Source organism: Eptatretus burgeri, chromosome 14, assembly GCF_056783735.1.
Source record: "Eptatretus burgeri isolate ZD-2024b chromosome 14, Ebu_testis_v1, whole genome shotgun sequence".
NCBI lineage: Eukaryota > Metazoa > Chordata > Myxini > Myxiniformes > Myxinidae > Eptatretus > Eptatretus burgeri.
In genome coordinates, this window is record NC_140974.1 from 34,791,145 (window position 1) to 34,806,808 (window position 15,664).

Sequence of the window (15,664 nt, forward strand, 5' to 3'; positions counted from 1 at the left end):
ACACAACGAAACGTTCTGTGTCCGTTACCAATGCGTTATACATAAGACCAAGTCGCTATGAATACGTCCGAATCTTTAAAAAAAAAAAAATCAAAAGTTCAACGTAAGCCAGCGTTTTAGATACATTTTAATACGTTGCCATCGCTGGCTAAAACGTCAAGGTGTGACCGAGCCTTTAGATCGTCCGACGATCTGAGTAAAAGAGGTTAGTGTTTCAAACCCTGGCCATGTCATTCATTATATCAAAGACTTTTAAAATGGTGCATATTGTTTCTTTGCTTGATGCTCAACATTTAAAAAGGATAGAGCACAGATATATATATGCAGAGAGAGAGAGAGAGAGAGAGAGAGAGAGAGAGAGAGAGAGAGAGAGAGAGAGAGAGAGAGAGAGAGAGAGAGAGAGAGAGAGAGAGAGAGAGAGAGAGAGAGAGAGAGAGAGAGAGAGAGAGAGAGAGAGAGAGAGAGAGAGAGAGAGAGAGAGAGAGAGAGAGAGAGAGAGAGAGAGAGAGAGAGAGAGAGAGAGAGAGAGAGAGAGAGAGAGAGAGAGAGAGAGAGAGAGAGAGAGAGAGAGAGAGAGAGAGAGAGAGAGAGACACTAAGACACTAAGACTAAGTGGGAGAGGGGTGAGCAGAGGGGAGAACTTCCTTCGGTTTCCATTCTGTCCACTTCCCACACCAATTATTTGTCCAAGTCTCCCTCTATTTTGTCCTTCAACTCTGCTGTTGGTGTCCTCCCTCTCCACTCTTCCTTTTGTCCTGTTGCATCCTGATTAGTGTTCTAGCTTTTCGACGAGCCTTCACTCTATTCAGTAAAATGTCATATGTTGGGAATCATTGTGCAGGCTTGATGGGCTGAATAGTCTCTTTCTGTGTTGAAGTTCCATGGAATGAAAGTCATCGATTACATATTGCGAACCGTGGTGTCTGTCCATGTGTTTATCTGTCTCCCGTTTATGGCGGCCGCGTCCCACACTGCATTTGAAAAGCTCACATTCATTTTTTAAATGACTGGAGAACAGGTATGAATAATGTTCATGCCAAATTGTATTTTGCCATCAGGATATTTTTTCCTTTTCTTGGACAAATACAACCTCTGTTGCTCGATGTTGCACCACCATTTCATGGTGGGCGGACCAAGTCGCTCAGAGCTTTGGCTCTGAGTGAAACCAAGAGTGCAACACATTTAACCTTTTTAATTCCATGAAATAATTTAAATTGATACATTAACTTAAACTTTTCACTTCACTGGGGACGGATACGTGTGTGTGTGTGTGTGTGTGTGTGTGTGTGTGTGTGTGTGTGTGTGTGTGTGTGTGTGTGTGTGTGTGTGTGTGTGTGTGTGTGTATGTATACAGTATATATACATATATATATTTGTTGATGAACACAACAAAGCTACCAATGGTGAAAGTCTTTTAACACTGTTCTCATGGCTCATTTCTTTCTTTATCCAGGGAGTTAGAGGTTTAATTGGATCTCGAGGTATTCCAGGTCCACCGGGTGTACATGTGAGTGTGATTATTATATAACGCTCCACTCTGGTTTGCATGAGTGTGAACATCTGATTAAAGCTGCCACATAGTTGTTCCAAGATATCTTTTTTCCAATGACACAATTATCATGCAAATATTGGCACAAGCATGTATTCCACTAATCATACTGGAGGTGTTTACTGAAGAAGAGATTGCTTACTTTTTTGCATTTTTATTCATGGCACACTCAACATTTAAAATATGAAATTTGAATTTCTACTCAAATGCTGGTTTCTGGAATTTTTGCCACATTGCACCGATGGAAGTAGGCCGATTGTGTTCACTTTACTTTCGTTATAGCTCAAGAGGTGGATGAATTGTAGTTTGTATTTGAATCTCGGTTCAAAATGACAACCTTAAATTCAGCTCGGCATGTAGATAGATATTGGGATTTGAAATTTGATTTTCACGAAAACCCAGCAATAGTGAGGCATTTATTCCAACATGTAATTTCGATGCCTTCCTGCACTCACATTATATAACAAACGCCTTTGTGTTTATGGCAGAAGTAATATACAAATCAATAAAGAGAACTTTGTGGTTATTCCAAATGTAAATGGATCAAAAGTATTACTGAAGTCAAAATTCTCATGTGCACAGTTTCTTTATACAGAAATGACTTTGGTTGTTGATTCTCATACGTTTCTTTTTGAATAACACATTTATCAAGTGGTAAAACACACCGACTCTCCTCCAGGTAACAAGTCGAACCATCGGGCTCGTTTTTAACTTTGGCTGGAAATCCTTCAATTTCATTTGAAAGAACGTGAAAAATGCATTTTATTAATCGTGATATGCCATAAATATGTTTTACTCAGCCTGTCATCCTTCTGAGGTCAGCAGAGTACCAGTTTACTGGGAATATGGGGCACTGCATCAGCCGTACAGCCGCACTCCAGCAATGATGCTAACAGCAGCCATCGTCTGCATACAATTTTTTTTTTTAAAACATAAATGTATTTTATCAATAAAAATACACAATTCTACATTCACAATTCTACAAAAAATACACAAAACCATCATAGCACATCATATATGCAAAACACATAGCATTAGAGAATAAAACATGGCCTGAAAGCACAACATACACCATTGAATCCCAATAGGGCACGGTTTATCCCAAATGCATCACATCTCCAAAGCACACCAGAAAAGTAATTAAATTACACCAGCATGCTCCCATTACCCACAACACCCTGAATTATTTCAATGACTTGGAAAAAAAAGAGAAAATATAACAACGTATCATAAACTGTGGCCAAAATTACATTATCCAACAGAATGTAACCATCACCATAAAATCACTGTGTACCCACCCACACTGCAGCTGTTTTAACATCCTTTACGTCAATGGGTGTTGTTATACTTAATGTCATGGAACTTGCAAGTTAAGTGGGGATGGAGTAGTTAAGCCTCCCTCTATAGGGTGGGGAAGCTTATCGCTGTAGCAGAGTTTGTTTCTACAATTAACACCCCCAATTTTTAATGGTACCCCCGAGTTTCTTCCACCACTTAGAGTACTAAACCACCATTTAGGTTTTTTTTTTCTTCCTTGTTTTTTTTTTCTGCCAATGCCTGGAAAGTTGTATCTCGGAGCTGTCTGGTACTTCCGGAAGGAATTTTTGCATCAATAATGGGATTAAAAGATGCATGGGGTTCACCTAATTTTAAGGTCATGACCCAATTATAGCCAATTTAACATATTTTACCATAAATTGACTGAGGTTTGGCCAACCAGAATTAAATTGCCCTCTCTCTCGATAGCCTAGAGGAAGGCACCTTTATGCTTAATTTACATCATAGCTCTCTGGGTTCATGGTCAAGGTCAAATGGTGCTCTGAAAAAAGAAACTTTTTTTTTTGTTATGACTCAATTTTGTCAATCGGAGACCGCTTGACCTCCCAAGATGTTCTTGGATCATTATGGCATAACTGTGCTGAAGTTGTGCAACTGATATTTGTTTCATGTCCTTGATCTACTTTTTTCGGATTGTGACCTAATTAACAAAAAACACATTTTTCATCATAACTTGAATAACTTTCCTCCAATATTCATGATGTTGAGTTTTATGGATAAATTGTAGATGGGGACACATTTTCGTTATTTACACTCTATCCCGAAATGTTGAAGGTCAAGGTCATATGGCGGTCCAAAAATAATATGGCCATCATTGGTTCGCAGTGCTGGGGGAGACTTTCCCTTAGCGAACGCTTTGTGATCATAGATATCTCGTTTCATTTTGCCTTTTAATGAATATAGTTTTAATTATGCAATTTAATTTTACAATTCATATGTAATGTTCACCTGCACATGATTATTTGACAAAAGGTGACTTGAAGCATCAAAGTTCACTTTGTGAATTTCTCAATTTTTCATTGGAGGCTACCTCGTCTTGCTTTGTTGGTCCCTGATTGGGCAATCAGGGACTCACGAAGGCCCCCAAGTGATGTCGTAGTAAACACAATTTGGTTGCTTCGTAGTCCAACCAAGTGATGCCTAAAATGACCATTGCGTGCTTGCACAGTAATTTGTGGGCTATTCACTGGAGTTGCAACATTGATGTTTATTAATGTCACCTTTTGTTGAAATAAGAATTTAAAGTTTTAATTATGATCAGGTGCAGTAACACTTTGATTCGAAATTTGAATTTCTACTCATATAATAAATGCTTGATTAAAATTTTTTATCATCTTATTCTTTCTCAGTTTAACTTTAACCTCTAACTTTCAGGGTCCTCCTGGATCAGATGGATCACCTGGTCAGAAAGGAGCTGTGGTGAGTTCTCTGTATCCTGTTTCGTCCCATATCCACTATTCCTTTTCCTTTCCCCACATTATCCTTGACGTCTCCTTCACAATGAACTTTCTATCTCGGACTGAGTACACGCTTGTTTGATATTCCAACTCCACTCCTTTATTAATTTATCATTACCTGTTTTTCATTTCTTGGGTTCGGACGACAGTGGTGCAACTGTTATAATAAGGCCGAGATATTTATCTGGATGTTCTTCAGGAACCAAATGAACAATGTATTTTATCAGCGACAAGTTGATCGGTTATATTTGTCATCGTGGGAAACTAGGTGTGGTCTGCATTTCGAGCATTCGCCCTTTGTCAGAGCAAAAGGCTTACCTTGTTTTTCATATAAATCTGCTCCTAGAGACAAAAACATTTGTCTCTCTTGTCCCACAACATGGAGGGGCACGATTTTCACAGAGAGGAGTAATTCAGTTGCATCATCCACAAAATGACTGCTCCTCATTTTACGTTCATGTGTTCTCTGTTCATTATTCTTTCCACTTCATTGGCGCATCGTCCCCACAATATGAGAACGCGTCACGTATGGAATACATGTTTTCTGTTCACATGTTAAATGCTTTGAATGAATCTCGTTTCCAAATACAACATGGGTTAAAATGTCTCTCATAATAATTTTTTTTTAAGCAAGGGTTACAATCCTGGATGGGTCATCACTTTGACGCAGGCCACTCGGCTGAGAGTCTTGGAATTTTTAATTTGTTCAGGATGCCTAAGATAACTCGCCCACTCATCATGAAGGACACCATGGGATATTTAACCTCCACCAACTAGTGCTGGCAGATGAGACACGCAGTTTAACATCCATTCGAGGGATGGTGGACACATTGATGCCTTTCCCGACCTGCGAAACATCAGGATGACAGTTTTTCGCCAGGTCGGTATTCAAACCCAGGCGAGACAGCTCAGACATGAGTGTGCATACCGCTAAGCTATCTTGCCAGCCCGTATATATGATGAGTAAGAAAAACATTTTGTTACTCATCATATCTGCTTACATTGTGAAAAAGAAATAAAACCCTGTCATGTCTTGGAATGTTGTGAGTATGTCTTCGGTAGAACATTTCAGCTCCCCTCATTTCACGCATCCTCAACTTGCATATCACAAGCATTTAACATGTCATCCTGTGGCCAGTAAGTAAAATGATATTTGAATGATACTCGGTGTCATGTGTGAGAACACATTCATGTCATGGTGTGACTTTATCTCATGAATGTCCAGTGTCCACGTACTGAAGTCATTTGTAATTATTCTCAACTCGATTATTTTAGTTCGCCAGAGGACAAGATTGTGTTCAAAATTGCAAACTCACCCATTTAAGTTTTACAATGCATTGAAGTCACGAGTTTAAATATATATATATATATATATATAGAAACAAACAAACACGACATAATAGTGACCGAAGCTTTTCGTGCTGCACTCTTCAGGGTAAGATCGCAGCAAGTGAAGGAGGAAATGAATGCGCGTGCTTATATATGCAAGTTTCTATGAGGCAGATACAAATTTGCCTTGATCAATATCCTGGTTAACAGAGCACAGAGGATAATAGCTTGGTTCGGCTTAATGGTAAGTGTCGTACAGGCAAGTTATCCGAGAGTTTTCTCCGGACTTGTCTGCGGCACAACGTGGTCCCAGGCTTTATCACAAAGCGCGTTATCAGATCTAAAATGAAGCACAGCACAACAGTGGAGCGGATGTTTATTATGGATGAGATCGGACTCATGAATCGCACACGGTCCATGCTACGTCGCGTCCGGCGCAATGCCTGGAACGAAGAACGTGGTTTCATGTCACTGTGTGACACTATCCGGTTTTGTAGATACATTGCAGCGATTGACCAACGTGCAGAGATCGCGGTGCAGAAGAAATGCGATCGTACAATCGATTGGTTGAAGGTGAAACGATTCGGTTCCCTGATCAAAGACTCATCCCAGCATGTCTTCAATAAGGCTACATAAGAAAAATTACTTGTTTAGCGTCCACCTCTTCCAATTTTTCCAGGTAGGGAGGGAGGTTTTTAAAATTTATTTATTTTGTGAATGGAGTGGCAGCGTGCCTGGGAGGATGAAGACATCTATGGTATTCATGGTCAGAAGGCAGGTTAGGAAGGTACAGAAGATCAGGCTATCAGCAAGTGAAACAATGGAAGTCTGAATAGGTTTCCATGCATCCTTTTTGAGGTAGGATGAAACAGCCAGATTGTATAGGGCAGAACCATGTGCTTTCAACTCTTCTTGATGCAGGAAGGATGAATCAATATTGCACTTCTTCTGCCTTTCAAGTTGACGGAACCCAGAGAAATGACGAAAGGTATCAGGTACAGGGTATCCTTGACTTGAGAGGGTGGCATGGTTTTGGTCAATATACCACATGGCATCGGCTATGGTATTCACAAATGTCAGTCCTAAGGAAACCACAGTATCAGGTGACCAGCCAACACAACTTGTTTCCAACCACTTCAGAATAGCATTCTTCAACTTGGATTTCTGGTGATGGTGCTGGTCAGGGAATGCTGGTGGCAATGATTTGGACTTTGAACGTGCATTAGCGTTGGCCATAAACACACTGAACACACTTGGCTTTGCACTGCCATTGTCATCAGAGTCTGTGTCACCATGCCCATGGTGGTGCACTTCAGCAGGGATCAGAAACATAATGAATGAGCCAACGTTTTTCACCACATCAGTCACAGATTAACTCGAGGAGACCTTTGTCAAGTCCTTGATGGACTTGCTTGACCCTACCTTCACACATGAGAATGCACATCGCATGTCATCGTCAATAGGATCGCCATCGTAAATGCCATTGCAAAATTTACAATACAGTTCCAAAAGCATGATATCCACGGCCGGCGTGCAACCAAACCAATCTTTAACTGGCACACTGCTGCCTTCCTTGGCCACACAACATATCAGAAATACCATTGTCAGTCTATACAAAAGCATGTCCGACTTTGAAACCTTCCATTCACTGCGTCTGTCATTGAACACAGCATGCATGCATTCGCAACCGGAAAACAAATGGAGTCGATGTTAATGCGCAGGCACATTGGTGGGTATGCCTTTGTCCGATAGAGGGGCCATCGTTGGGATGTTCGTCGGTTGGTTTAAAAGTGCAAACATGATTCTACACTGTTCTCAGGCAAGAAAACGTTGTTTTGACAGTTTTTACACTTTTTTTTAAAGGGTTTTTTGAAAGAAAGAAAAAATCTAGGTCAGGGGCATTTCTCAGGTCGGGCGGGCATGCTAAACAAGTAATTTTTTTTTATGTGGCCTAAATCAGACTATAATGCATCTGACATGGAAATGTTCGTGTTGGCGCACGGTTTTCACTTTGGCATTCCCAACCAGAATATCAAGAGGGGAAGACATTTTTGCCAAGTTTGAACTCCTGTATGCTCAACTATCAGTGCATCAGGCTGTATCAAACGAAGCAGACCAGGCGCTGAGGTCCAGATTATCGGACCTCACGCATGCATACTCTGGAATCCCGAATGACGTTGCAAATTTTCACATGCAACGGGATGTTCTCTTGGCAATACAAGGACTGAGGAGGAATGCTGCCATTCACATCTGTAAACCGGATAAAGGCACCAGAGTGGTAATCATGAATAAGATTGATTACATCGACAAGATGATGGACATCCTGAAAGACCAAACCAAATTGAGATACAAAATTGCTTTGATCAATATCCTGGTAAACAGAGCAAAGAGAATTTGTTCCCCTTGTAATCTTGCTGTAAAATTGACAAAATCATGAATATACTCGGTGAGAATGGTTATCCTGAGCATATACTTCAGAGATACGTGCCCAAGTTTCTGAACACGACAAAAGATCGGAAGATTGGTCCGGACAAATGTCCAGTCAATGTCAGGATGCCCTGGAAAGGGCAATCATCACGAAGGTTTGAAGTACAAATCAAACATAGTGTATCCAACACGTTTCTGGCTGTGCATCCCCGAGTAATCTTTACCTCTCACCGTTTGCTGACGTCACTCAACAAGGATGTGCTCCCCACCTCACAAACCAGCAATGTTATCTATGAGTTTAAGTGCTGATGTGAAGCTCGGTATGTTGGCCGTACAACACTAAGATTGGCTGATCGGATCAAACAACACGTCCACTTGGTGATTCGGAGAAAGATTGTGAGGGTTAGAACACAACCAGTGCGAGCATGCAGAAATATCCAGCAACCACCGGCCACTGTATATGCTTCATCTGCCATTGCACAGCACCGAGTTGCCAACCCTATCTGTGCAGACCAGTACAATGCAGATATGTTCAGGATATTGAGCCGAGATCGGAGCTCGTTTCATTTACGTATGTTGGAAGCAACCTTCATCCTTAACACTTATCCAATATCCAGACAGAGAGAGCTCCTGGACCTCGCGCGCGGTCCGCCTTATATAACGCGGGGCTGCGCCCTTCGCTCCTTCCCGTTTTCGGCTCCACCTCTCTTCGAGAAGGTTTCCGAAAAGGGGCGTTCCCTCACCCCGACCGCCTCACGCTGTTCATCCACCAATCGGCGGCGAGCTGCCCTCCCCCTTTCCTTCACACCAAGCATGGGGAAAAATAGGCGGGAAAAAATCTGTGCGCCCAAAAGGGTACTCTTTTGGTTCCCTTTTTCGTTCGACGGTTTTCAACGCGGCTTGTTCCTTGCGTGGAGGTTTGTTCAAAATAATGATAGAAAAGAAAAACGGCTATCTCAAAGAGTCGCAGCCCGGTGAATCACACGAATTCCCTTTGAACAACGGTGGGGAACTATCTGCACATAAACTTAGCATCATAACTGATCTAAGGACCCTTTATGGTGTATTGAGAATTTCCACAGCCGTAACACTACCCCCTCCCTTTTTTACAGACTCGTCCCGAGTCGTCGAATTTTCGTGTGCCATCATGTGTAAGTTCTCCCCTAGTACGATTTACCTTCGGATCCCTGAGTGCGACATTCAGTGTATTCGTGTCCCCAAAATAAATAACCTACGGGCTGAGTAACTAACTAAACAAACCGACTCGTACAGACGACTTAAATAAATTGCCGTGCTAAGACAAACATGCCGGGGACGCAAAACATATTGTTGCGGTTTTCGCGCCCGCCGGCGTGCTGACGGCCACGTAACTCGAATCGCGGCACGTCGCCCACCGGACGGACAATCCGGTCGTGACCCTCTCGGACTAACGCCGGGAACCAGTCACGGGTGGACCTTTCGGTCTCACCGCGATCGAGCAAATCAGCCCCCGCGTGGGATAGGGTTGCTCGCCGAATTCGACCTACCTAAGTACCCACGCGGAGGGTAGACCGGGCGATCGCACCTCGCCGCAGGTCGACTTCGGACACGGGCCACTTAAGCGACCCGTTCCGTACTATCAGAATAACCGAGCGGTGTTATCGTCGACCTCGACGGTTCGATTAATTATCGGGCGTATTCAGCCCACTACCAACCCTTTACGTGAAGCAAGATGGGGATTCAATGGAGAAATGACGAAGCGAAGCGGGAGAACAGTTCAACAATAAAGCACATTTATTCGCGGCACACGGGAAGCACACAAATACAATTCCACCAAATGCACACAAAAAAAAGAAAACACAATTCCATTTACACAAAAAGCAAATATAAAAGTGAAAACACAGTGCAGAGCTAATACCGACTACCGAGCACACGGCAACACTTATACAATTCTACTTCACAGACGGCGCCGACAACACATACCCAAAACCAAGGAAAGAATACCCTCAAGAATGAGGCGGGCCTGAGGCCGAGACCGGGTCGCGCCTACCCGTCTGGTGATGAGACTCGGAGCGGCGCTGGCGCCTCACTCCGCGGGCCTCGCGGACAGTGCCTGGCAGGGGGTGGGAAAAGGGGCCCCCTTGGTCGCACTATCTCAGCGCGGGGGGAAACAGGAGGGGGTTGCTGATGCTCGGGGTATAGAGGATCTTTATTATCCCTGGTGTGCGTCTCCACCTCGGCCAGGTCGCGCTGCCGGCCTTCCTCGGGCGTGCAGCTCCCGGCACCGTCGCGAGCACCCCCTCGTCTGCCTTCGCCGCTGCCGCCTCTCCGCCTCTGGACTCTCCACCCTGGACTCTTCTTTGGGCTCCCCTCGTTCGACTCTCTTCAGCTTCTCCAGCTACTGCAGGCTTCGGGCTCCAGACTTCCACACTTCTCTGACTGACGAACACGGTCCTTTTATCCCCCCCGTAGCTTCGCCTTTGACCCCCTCCCTTTGACCTTTCACCTCGCTCCCCATTGGCCCGAGAAAAAGTGGGCGTGAAGGCTTTTTGATCCACAAATTTGCATATATCGATCGTTCTGGAGGCGGGGCCAAATCGCCCCTCGCCCACCGATTGGACGGCAAAAAGTGGGCGTGTGTCGTTTTTGATCCGTTTTTGAAGCACAAAATCCGTGATTTTGTACACGCTGTTCAACGTGCGCCCTGCACGAGTCCAACACCGGTACCCACAGCGGGGCAAGAACGGTGGCGATGCTACGGTTGCGAGGTGTGACGTGAAGGTCGTGGCGGTTGTGGTGAAGCGGTGTTGTGGTTGGTGGTTGATGTTGTGGTTGTGGTGGTAATCATGGCGGTTGGTCCAAAATAAAGATAGTAAAAGAAAAACGGCTATCCTGAAGAGTCACAGCACGCATAAATGACATGTATTCCCACTAGACAACGGGTTTGGGCCTAACTACACATATACTTGCCGAGATACCTCACCTAAGGGACCTGAATGGTGGTTTGCGAATTTGGTAACCACAACAATATTTACAATTACATCTTACCCTTAACCTTCTAATTGTACACTATACCATGGCCCAGGATCGATGGACTCTGCGGGAAGAAACAATCGTCACAAGCAGGGGGCCAGGTTTCTTAAACGCAGTCCAAGGCCTCCCCCTTCTTAAAATGAATGCAGTGAACAAACAAACGGTGCACGGGCCGCCGGTGCTGTCCCGTGTTGCAGCTGCCATCAGGGCAGTCCCTGAAATTTGCGCGAGGATCCTGGCGCACATGGTAATGAACAAGGAGGGGGGAATGCAAAGCAGAACGGGGCAACTGGACAAGGGCAGCAGGCATGGGCCAAGGCAAAGGCAGGCAGGCAAGGCATGGCATGACAAGGCCGCTGTAGCAAACACAGCCGGCATATGAAATGGCCGGCACTGGCCTTGTAGCAGACACAGCCGACAGACGATCCGACCGGCACCGGCCTTGCAGCAAACAGCCAGCCGATGAAGTGGCCGGTACAGGCCTTGTAGCAAACACAGCCGACAGACGACGTGGCCTGTCGCTTGCCTTGAAATGGAGGTTGTTGGACGGAGTCCAGTGGTGCTGGCCACTCGGAAGGCGGGCTCGGACCTACCCTACTGTCTCCCTCCCAACCTATCGCCTTTGCCTGTCTCTGTCCATACCCACCCCCTTAATTTGTCAAAGATCAATTTAGCCCCAACTTATTTTTTTTTTTATTTTTTATTTTTACTTCACCCAGTATAATTTCGTTCCCTAACCCCCTTTATCGTCTTTGTTTGGCTAACCTATCGTCTCCTAGCCTACTCCCAACCCCTACGTGCCCTTCCTGGAGGGGAATGAGGGAGAGCTAGCGTCCTGTGTCTAGGCCCAACTCAAGCCTCAGGATGGCCTCCTCAGATTTCAGCGATCTTAACCCAAAGTGGGTTCAGTGGCCCACTACGAGAGCGAAGGGATGGATGGTGCGGAGGGGTTCACTTCCTAATCGACCCTATCTACATTAACCGTTAAACTACCCTGGGGCTTTCAACAAGCCCCTCTCGCTTAACCTATCAGTTCTAACAACCAAGATTCCCATCGCCTGTGTTGGTGTCCTTTCAAATTTCGGGCCATGCTCCCCAATTTTCTTCCTGTGCCCTCACACGGGTTCGTGGCTGGGATGCGTGGCTCCCTTGGCAGGAACTACCCTCTGCCGATTCTCCGACGATGGCACCCCCGGGCACGACACTGCCTCCGAGCCCACCAGCTCCCTAAAACTGGGGAGTGCCCTCTCTGGCGACTCCCCCTCGATGCCCACGTGGCGTGTTGGCGCCCCGGGTCCCTTTCCAAGGGTCGCCCGTGCCCAGTACACTGCCCCTCGTGGCATATGGTGCCCCGGGCCCCCGCATCATGCGGGCGCACCTGTGCCCACTACACTATCCCGGCCCCCCATGGGCCCTTGGCCTACCGCGGCCGACTAGCCTGGTGCCCGGGGTACCCTCTCAGCAATATTCACCATTCGCAGCCATGATCCCAGCCCGTCAACAGGGCTCCTGAACCCCTCCAAATGGGTATCGATCCTACATTCCCACCAACAGCAAAACGACCTCCATTTTGTCAATTTGACAAACCCAGCAAACTCACTCTACACTGACCCTGGGGTCCCTTGGGCGGGAATCACTCCTTCCCCCAATCACTCATCGCACCATGCATTCCACAATCACTCCATACACACATGCTCGCTGGCCTCACTCACTCATCAAGTTTCATTTCCACTCTAAACTCACACATCGCTGATCACTGCCATACTGCTGACGACTTCCCCTCACAACCTCGTGCTCCCACGTCATGCCTTACACTACAGCACGTTCCTTTTAACACTACTAAGCTACGTCCCCTCTACACATCCAAAGTCTGTCACTGTCCTCAAAATAATTCATTTCCCATATTCCATGTCTCATCCTAAATCTCAACTACAATCCCTCTAACTAATCCACTCCACGGGCCCCATGAGGCCTTATCCATGCCCCATGAAGCTGGTCTAGCTAAGCCAACCCTTCCCCCTAACTAGTGGTATCCTGTGCCCGGGCCAAGGGGATCTTCCACCCCTTGCCCAGGGAATCCTGTTCACCCGAAAGCGAGGCCTGCTTTGCTCAACTTTTTTTTTCCTCGCGTATCACCAGCGCGGCAACTCGCAACCTGCGCTCCCTTACTCCTGTGACGTCATGGCAGCCGTTCGTGCACCTCGTCCCTCCTTGGACAGTACCATCCGGCAGGGATACCCCTTCTGCCGGATTCCAACCCTTCGTGCAGCCATGACGTCACCCTGCACATCAAAAAACACAAGCCTCACGTTTCGAGGGGTTCCCCACACGAACACATGTGCTCTGCCCATCGGAGCTTCACACACACGCTCATGTGGAGAACCCATCCGGTCCAAATCCGTATCCAGCCTACCTTTTGTCCGTCCACGGGATTGGCAACATCCACCGCTGGCGTTTCCGGATCGGGTTTCACTCCCGCAAGTGCGCACGTGGCGGCCTCGTGCGCTGCATGGCACGATCCTCGCGCTCGCCGCTGGGTAAACCCGGCGCGGTCCCCAATCCAGCTACGGCCGCTACCCGGCCTCTGTCCCTCTGTCGCCGTCGTTGTCTCCCTTCCACGCACACACTCCTGCGTGTCACGACTCTCACACACCACGACATTACATTCACACATGGGGACGCGGCCGCATTCTCCCTCATGCCCACAGTCATCTCCCTTACACACAGCGACCTCACACATGCTGTCCCTCTCACACAACGTGCTTCATTCACACACGGAGTGCTGGGAAGCATGCACCCCGGCACACTCGTGACCACACTACTCACACATGGGGGCGCACTTACACCTTGCACCACACACACTGGGACAATCACACTGGGGATTTGCACCACCACTAGGGGTCCCGGGGTCTCCTTTACCCCCAAGCTGCACGTGCACCCGTTCGCAGCACTCACCCCCTCGAACTCGCTTGACACGACCGAACCCACCTGGTCGTCATCAGCTTCAAGGGAGCATACCGTCTCCCTCCGTTCCCGAAGGAGGCTATCCAGCTGCTTGCACCGGGTCATCAAACATTCTGCGAGCCCCCCCTCATCGTCCTCCACTACCTAAATGTGTGTGTGCTCGTCCTTAACCCCGTCTAATTCACCCTCTATCTCCCGTGTCTCTGCCAACTCAGTCACCTCATGTATATTAGTTTCCTCCTGGATCTTCGTCTCTGTTTCCTCCTTCATTTTATTTAATTCATTCTCAATTCGGTCTATTTCCCGTGTCTCTGGCAATACTTCTACCTCCTTCGTTGTCTCTGTTACTTCCCTCATCTCCATTTTCACGGTTTGCCTTAATCGTTGTTTCATCCGACGAGTGATGTCAAATTTCATTCCTTGTTCTTTCACGATCTCCGCGTACCTCAACCTTGCTTTCTGTTTTAGTTGTTCTTTTATTTCTTTTTTAATTTATTTCATTCCTTGTAACTTCATTATCTCTGCATACTTCAACCTGGCTTTCTTTTTCAGTTGTTCTTGTCTTTCTTTTTTATTTCTTTTACCCCCTGTCCCCCATTCTCCAATCTTATAGTTTCCTTCAATTGGTTAACCTCAAATTCATGTTCTTGTTGTTTTCTATTCCACTGTTCCTCTCGTTCTTCCCTCTCCAATCTCATTGTCTCCTTCAACTGACTGATTTCTTTCTCCTGTCTCATTCCTTGTTCTTTGTATTTCCTATTCCACTGTCTTCCTTGTTCCTCATTCTGCAATCTTGTTATTTCCTTCAATTGGCCGATTTCTTTCTCCTATCTCATTCCTTGTTCTTTGTATTCCCTATTCCACTGTCTTCCTTGTTCCTCATTCTGCAATCTCGTTATTTCCTTCAGTTGGCTGATTTCCTTCTCCTGTCTCATTCGTTCTTCCTTCATTACTCTTTCTTGTATCTCATTCTTTAATCTGGCCTTCGCTTCCAGCTGTTTGATCTGTACAATGTGGTTCCTTACCGTTTCATTCTCCGTTCTCGTTTTTTCCTCACTCAACACCTTCAGTTCGTTTTGTAATTCCGTCTCTTTGTTTTGGTGTTTCTGTAACTCAGAAGCTTTCTTTTCCAACTCCTTTCTCAATTTGCATGCTTCTTCACTCATTTTATCCCTTCTTCCCACTGCTTCCCTCCTCAATTCGTCTCTTTTCTTATTGTTTTCCTTTAGTTCTTCCCACCATTCCTCTTCTTCTTTTATCGTCTTTTTTAGGCATTCTCTGTCCCAATTGCCTCTTCCTACCTCTTGCTTCAGATGTTCCTCTCCTCTCTTTATCTCCTGTTCCATGCTCTCCCTTCTCTGATTGCCCGATCTTACTTCTTCCTTTAGTTGTTTTAATTCCAAATCGTGTTTCCATTTTTGCTCCTCCAGCTTTGTTTTCCATTCTTCTTCCATGTGCTTTCTATCTCGGGAGTTACTAATTTGCTCCTCTTTTCTTTTCTTCAGTTCGCTCTTCGAAATCCTTTTGCATGCTTGCTCTCTCCTTTCATTCGTTCTCTCACCGTTTTCTTTTAGTTTTCCCAGATATT

The 15,664-nt window shown here is 45.8% G+C and overlaps 1 protein-coding gene across 3 annotated transcripts in view; it reads left to right on the forward strand.

Moving 5' to 3' along the window:
* Positions 1-15,664, forward strand: part of LOC147012952 (uncharacterized) — a 571,074-nt gene that overhangs the window by 307,925 nt on the left and 247,485 nt on the right. For all 3 annotated transcript variants that reach the window (XM_085854308.1, XM_085854309.1, XM_085854310.1), the window contains 2 exons: positions 1,454-1,507; positions 4,262-4,306. In XM_085854308.1, coding sequence (XP_085710434.1) covers positions 1,454-1,507; positions 4,262-4,306 — 99 coding nt within the window. The remainder of the gene's footprint in view (positions 1-1,453; positions 1,508-4,261; positions 4,307-15,664) is intronic.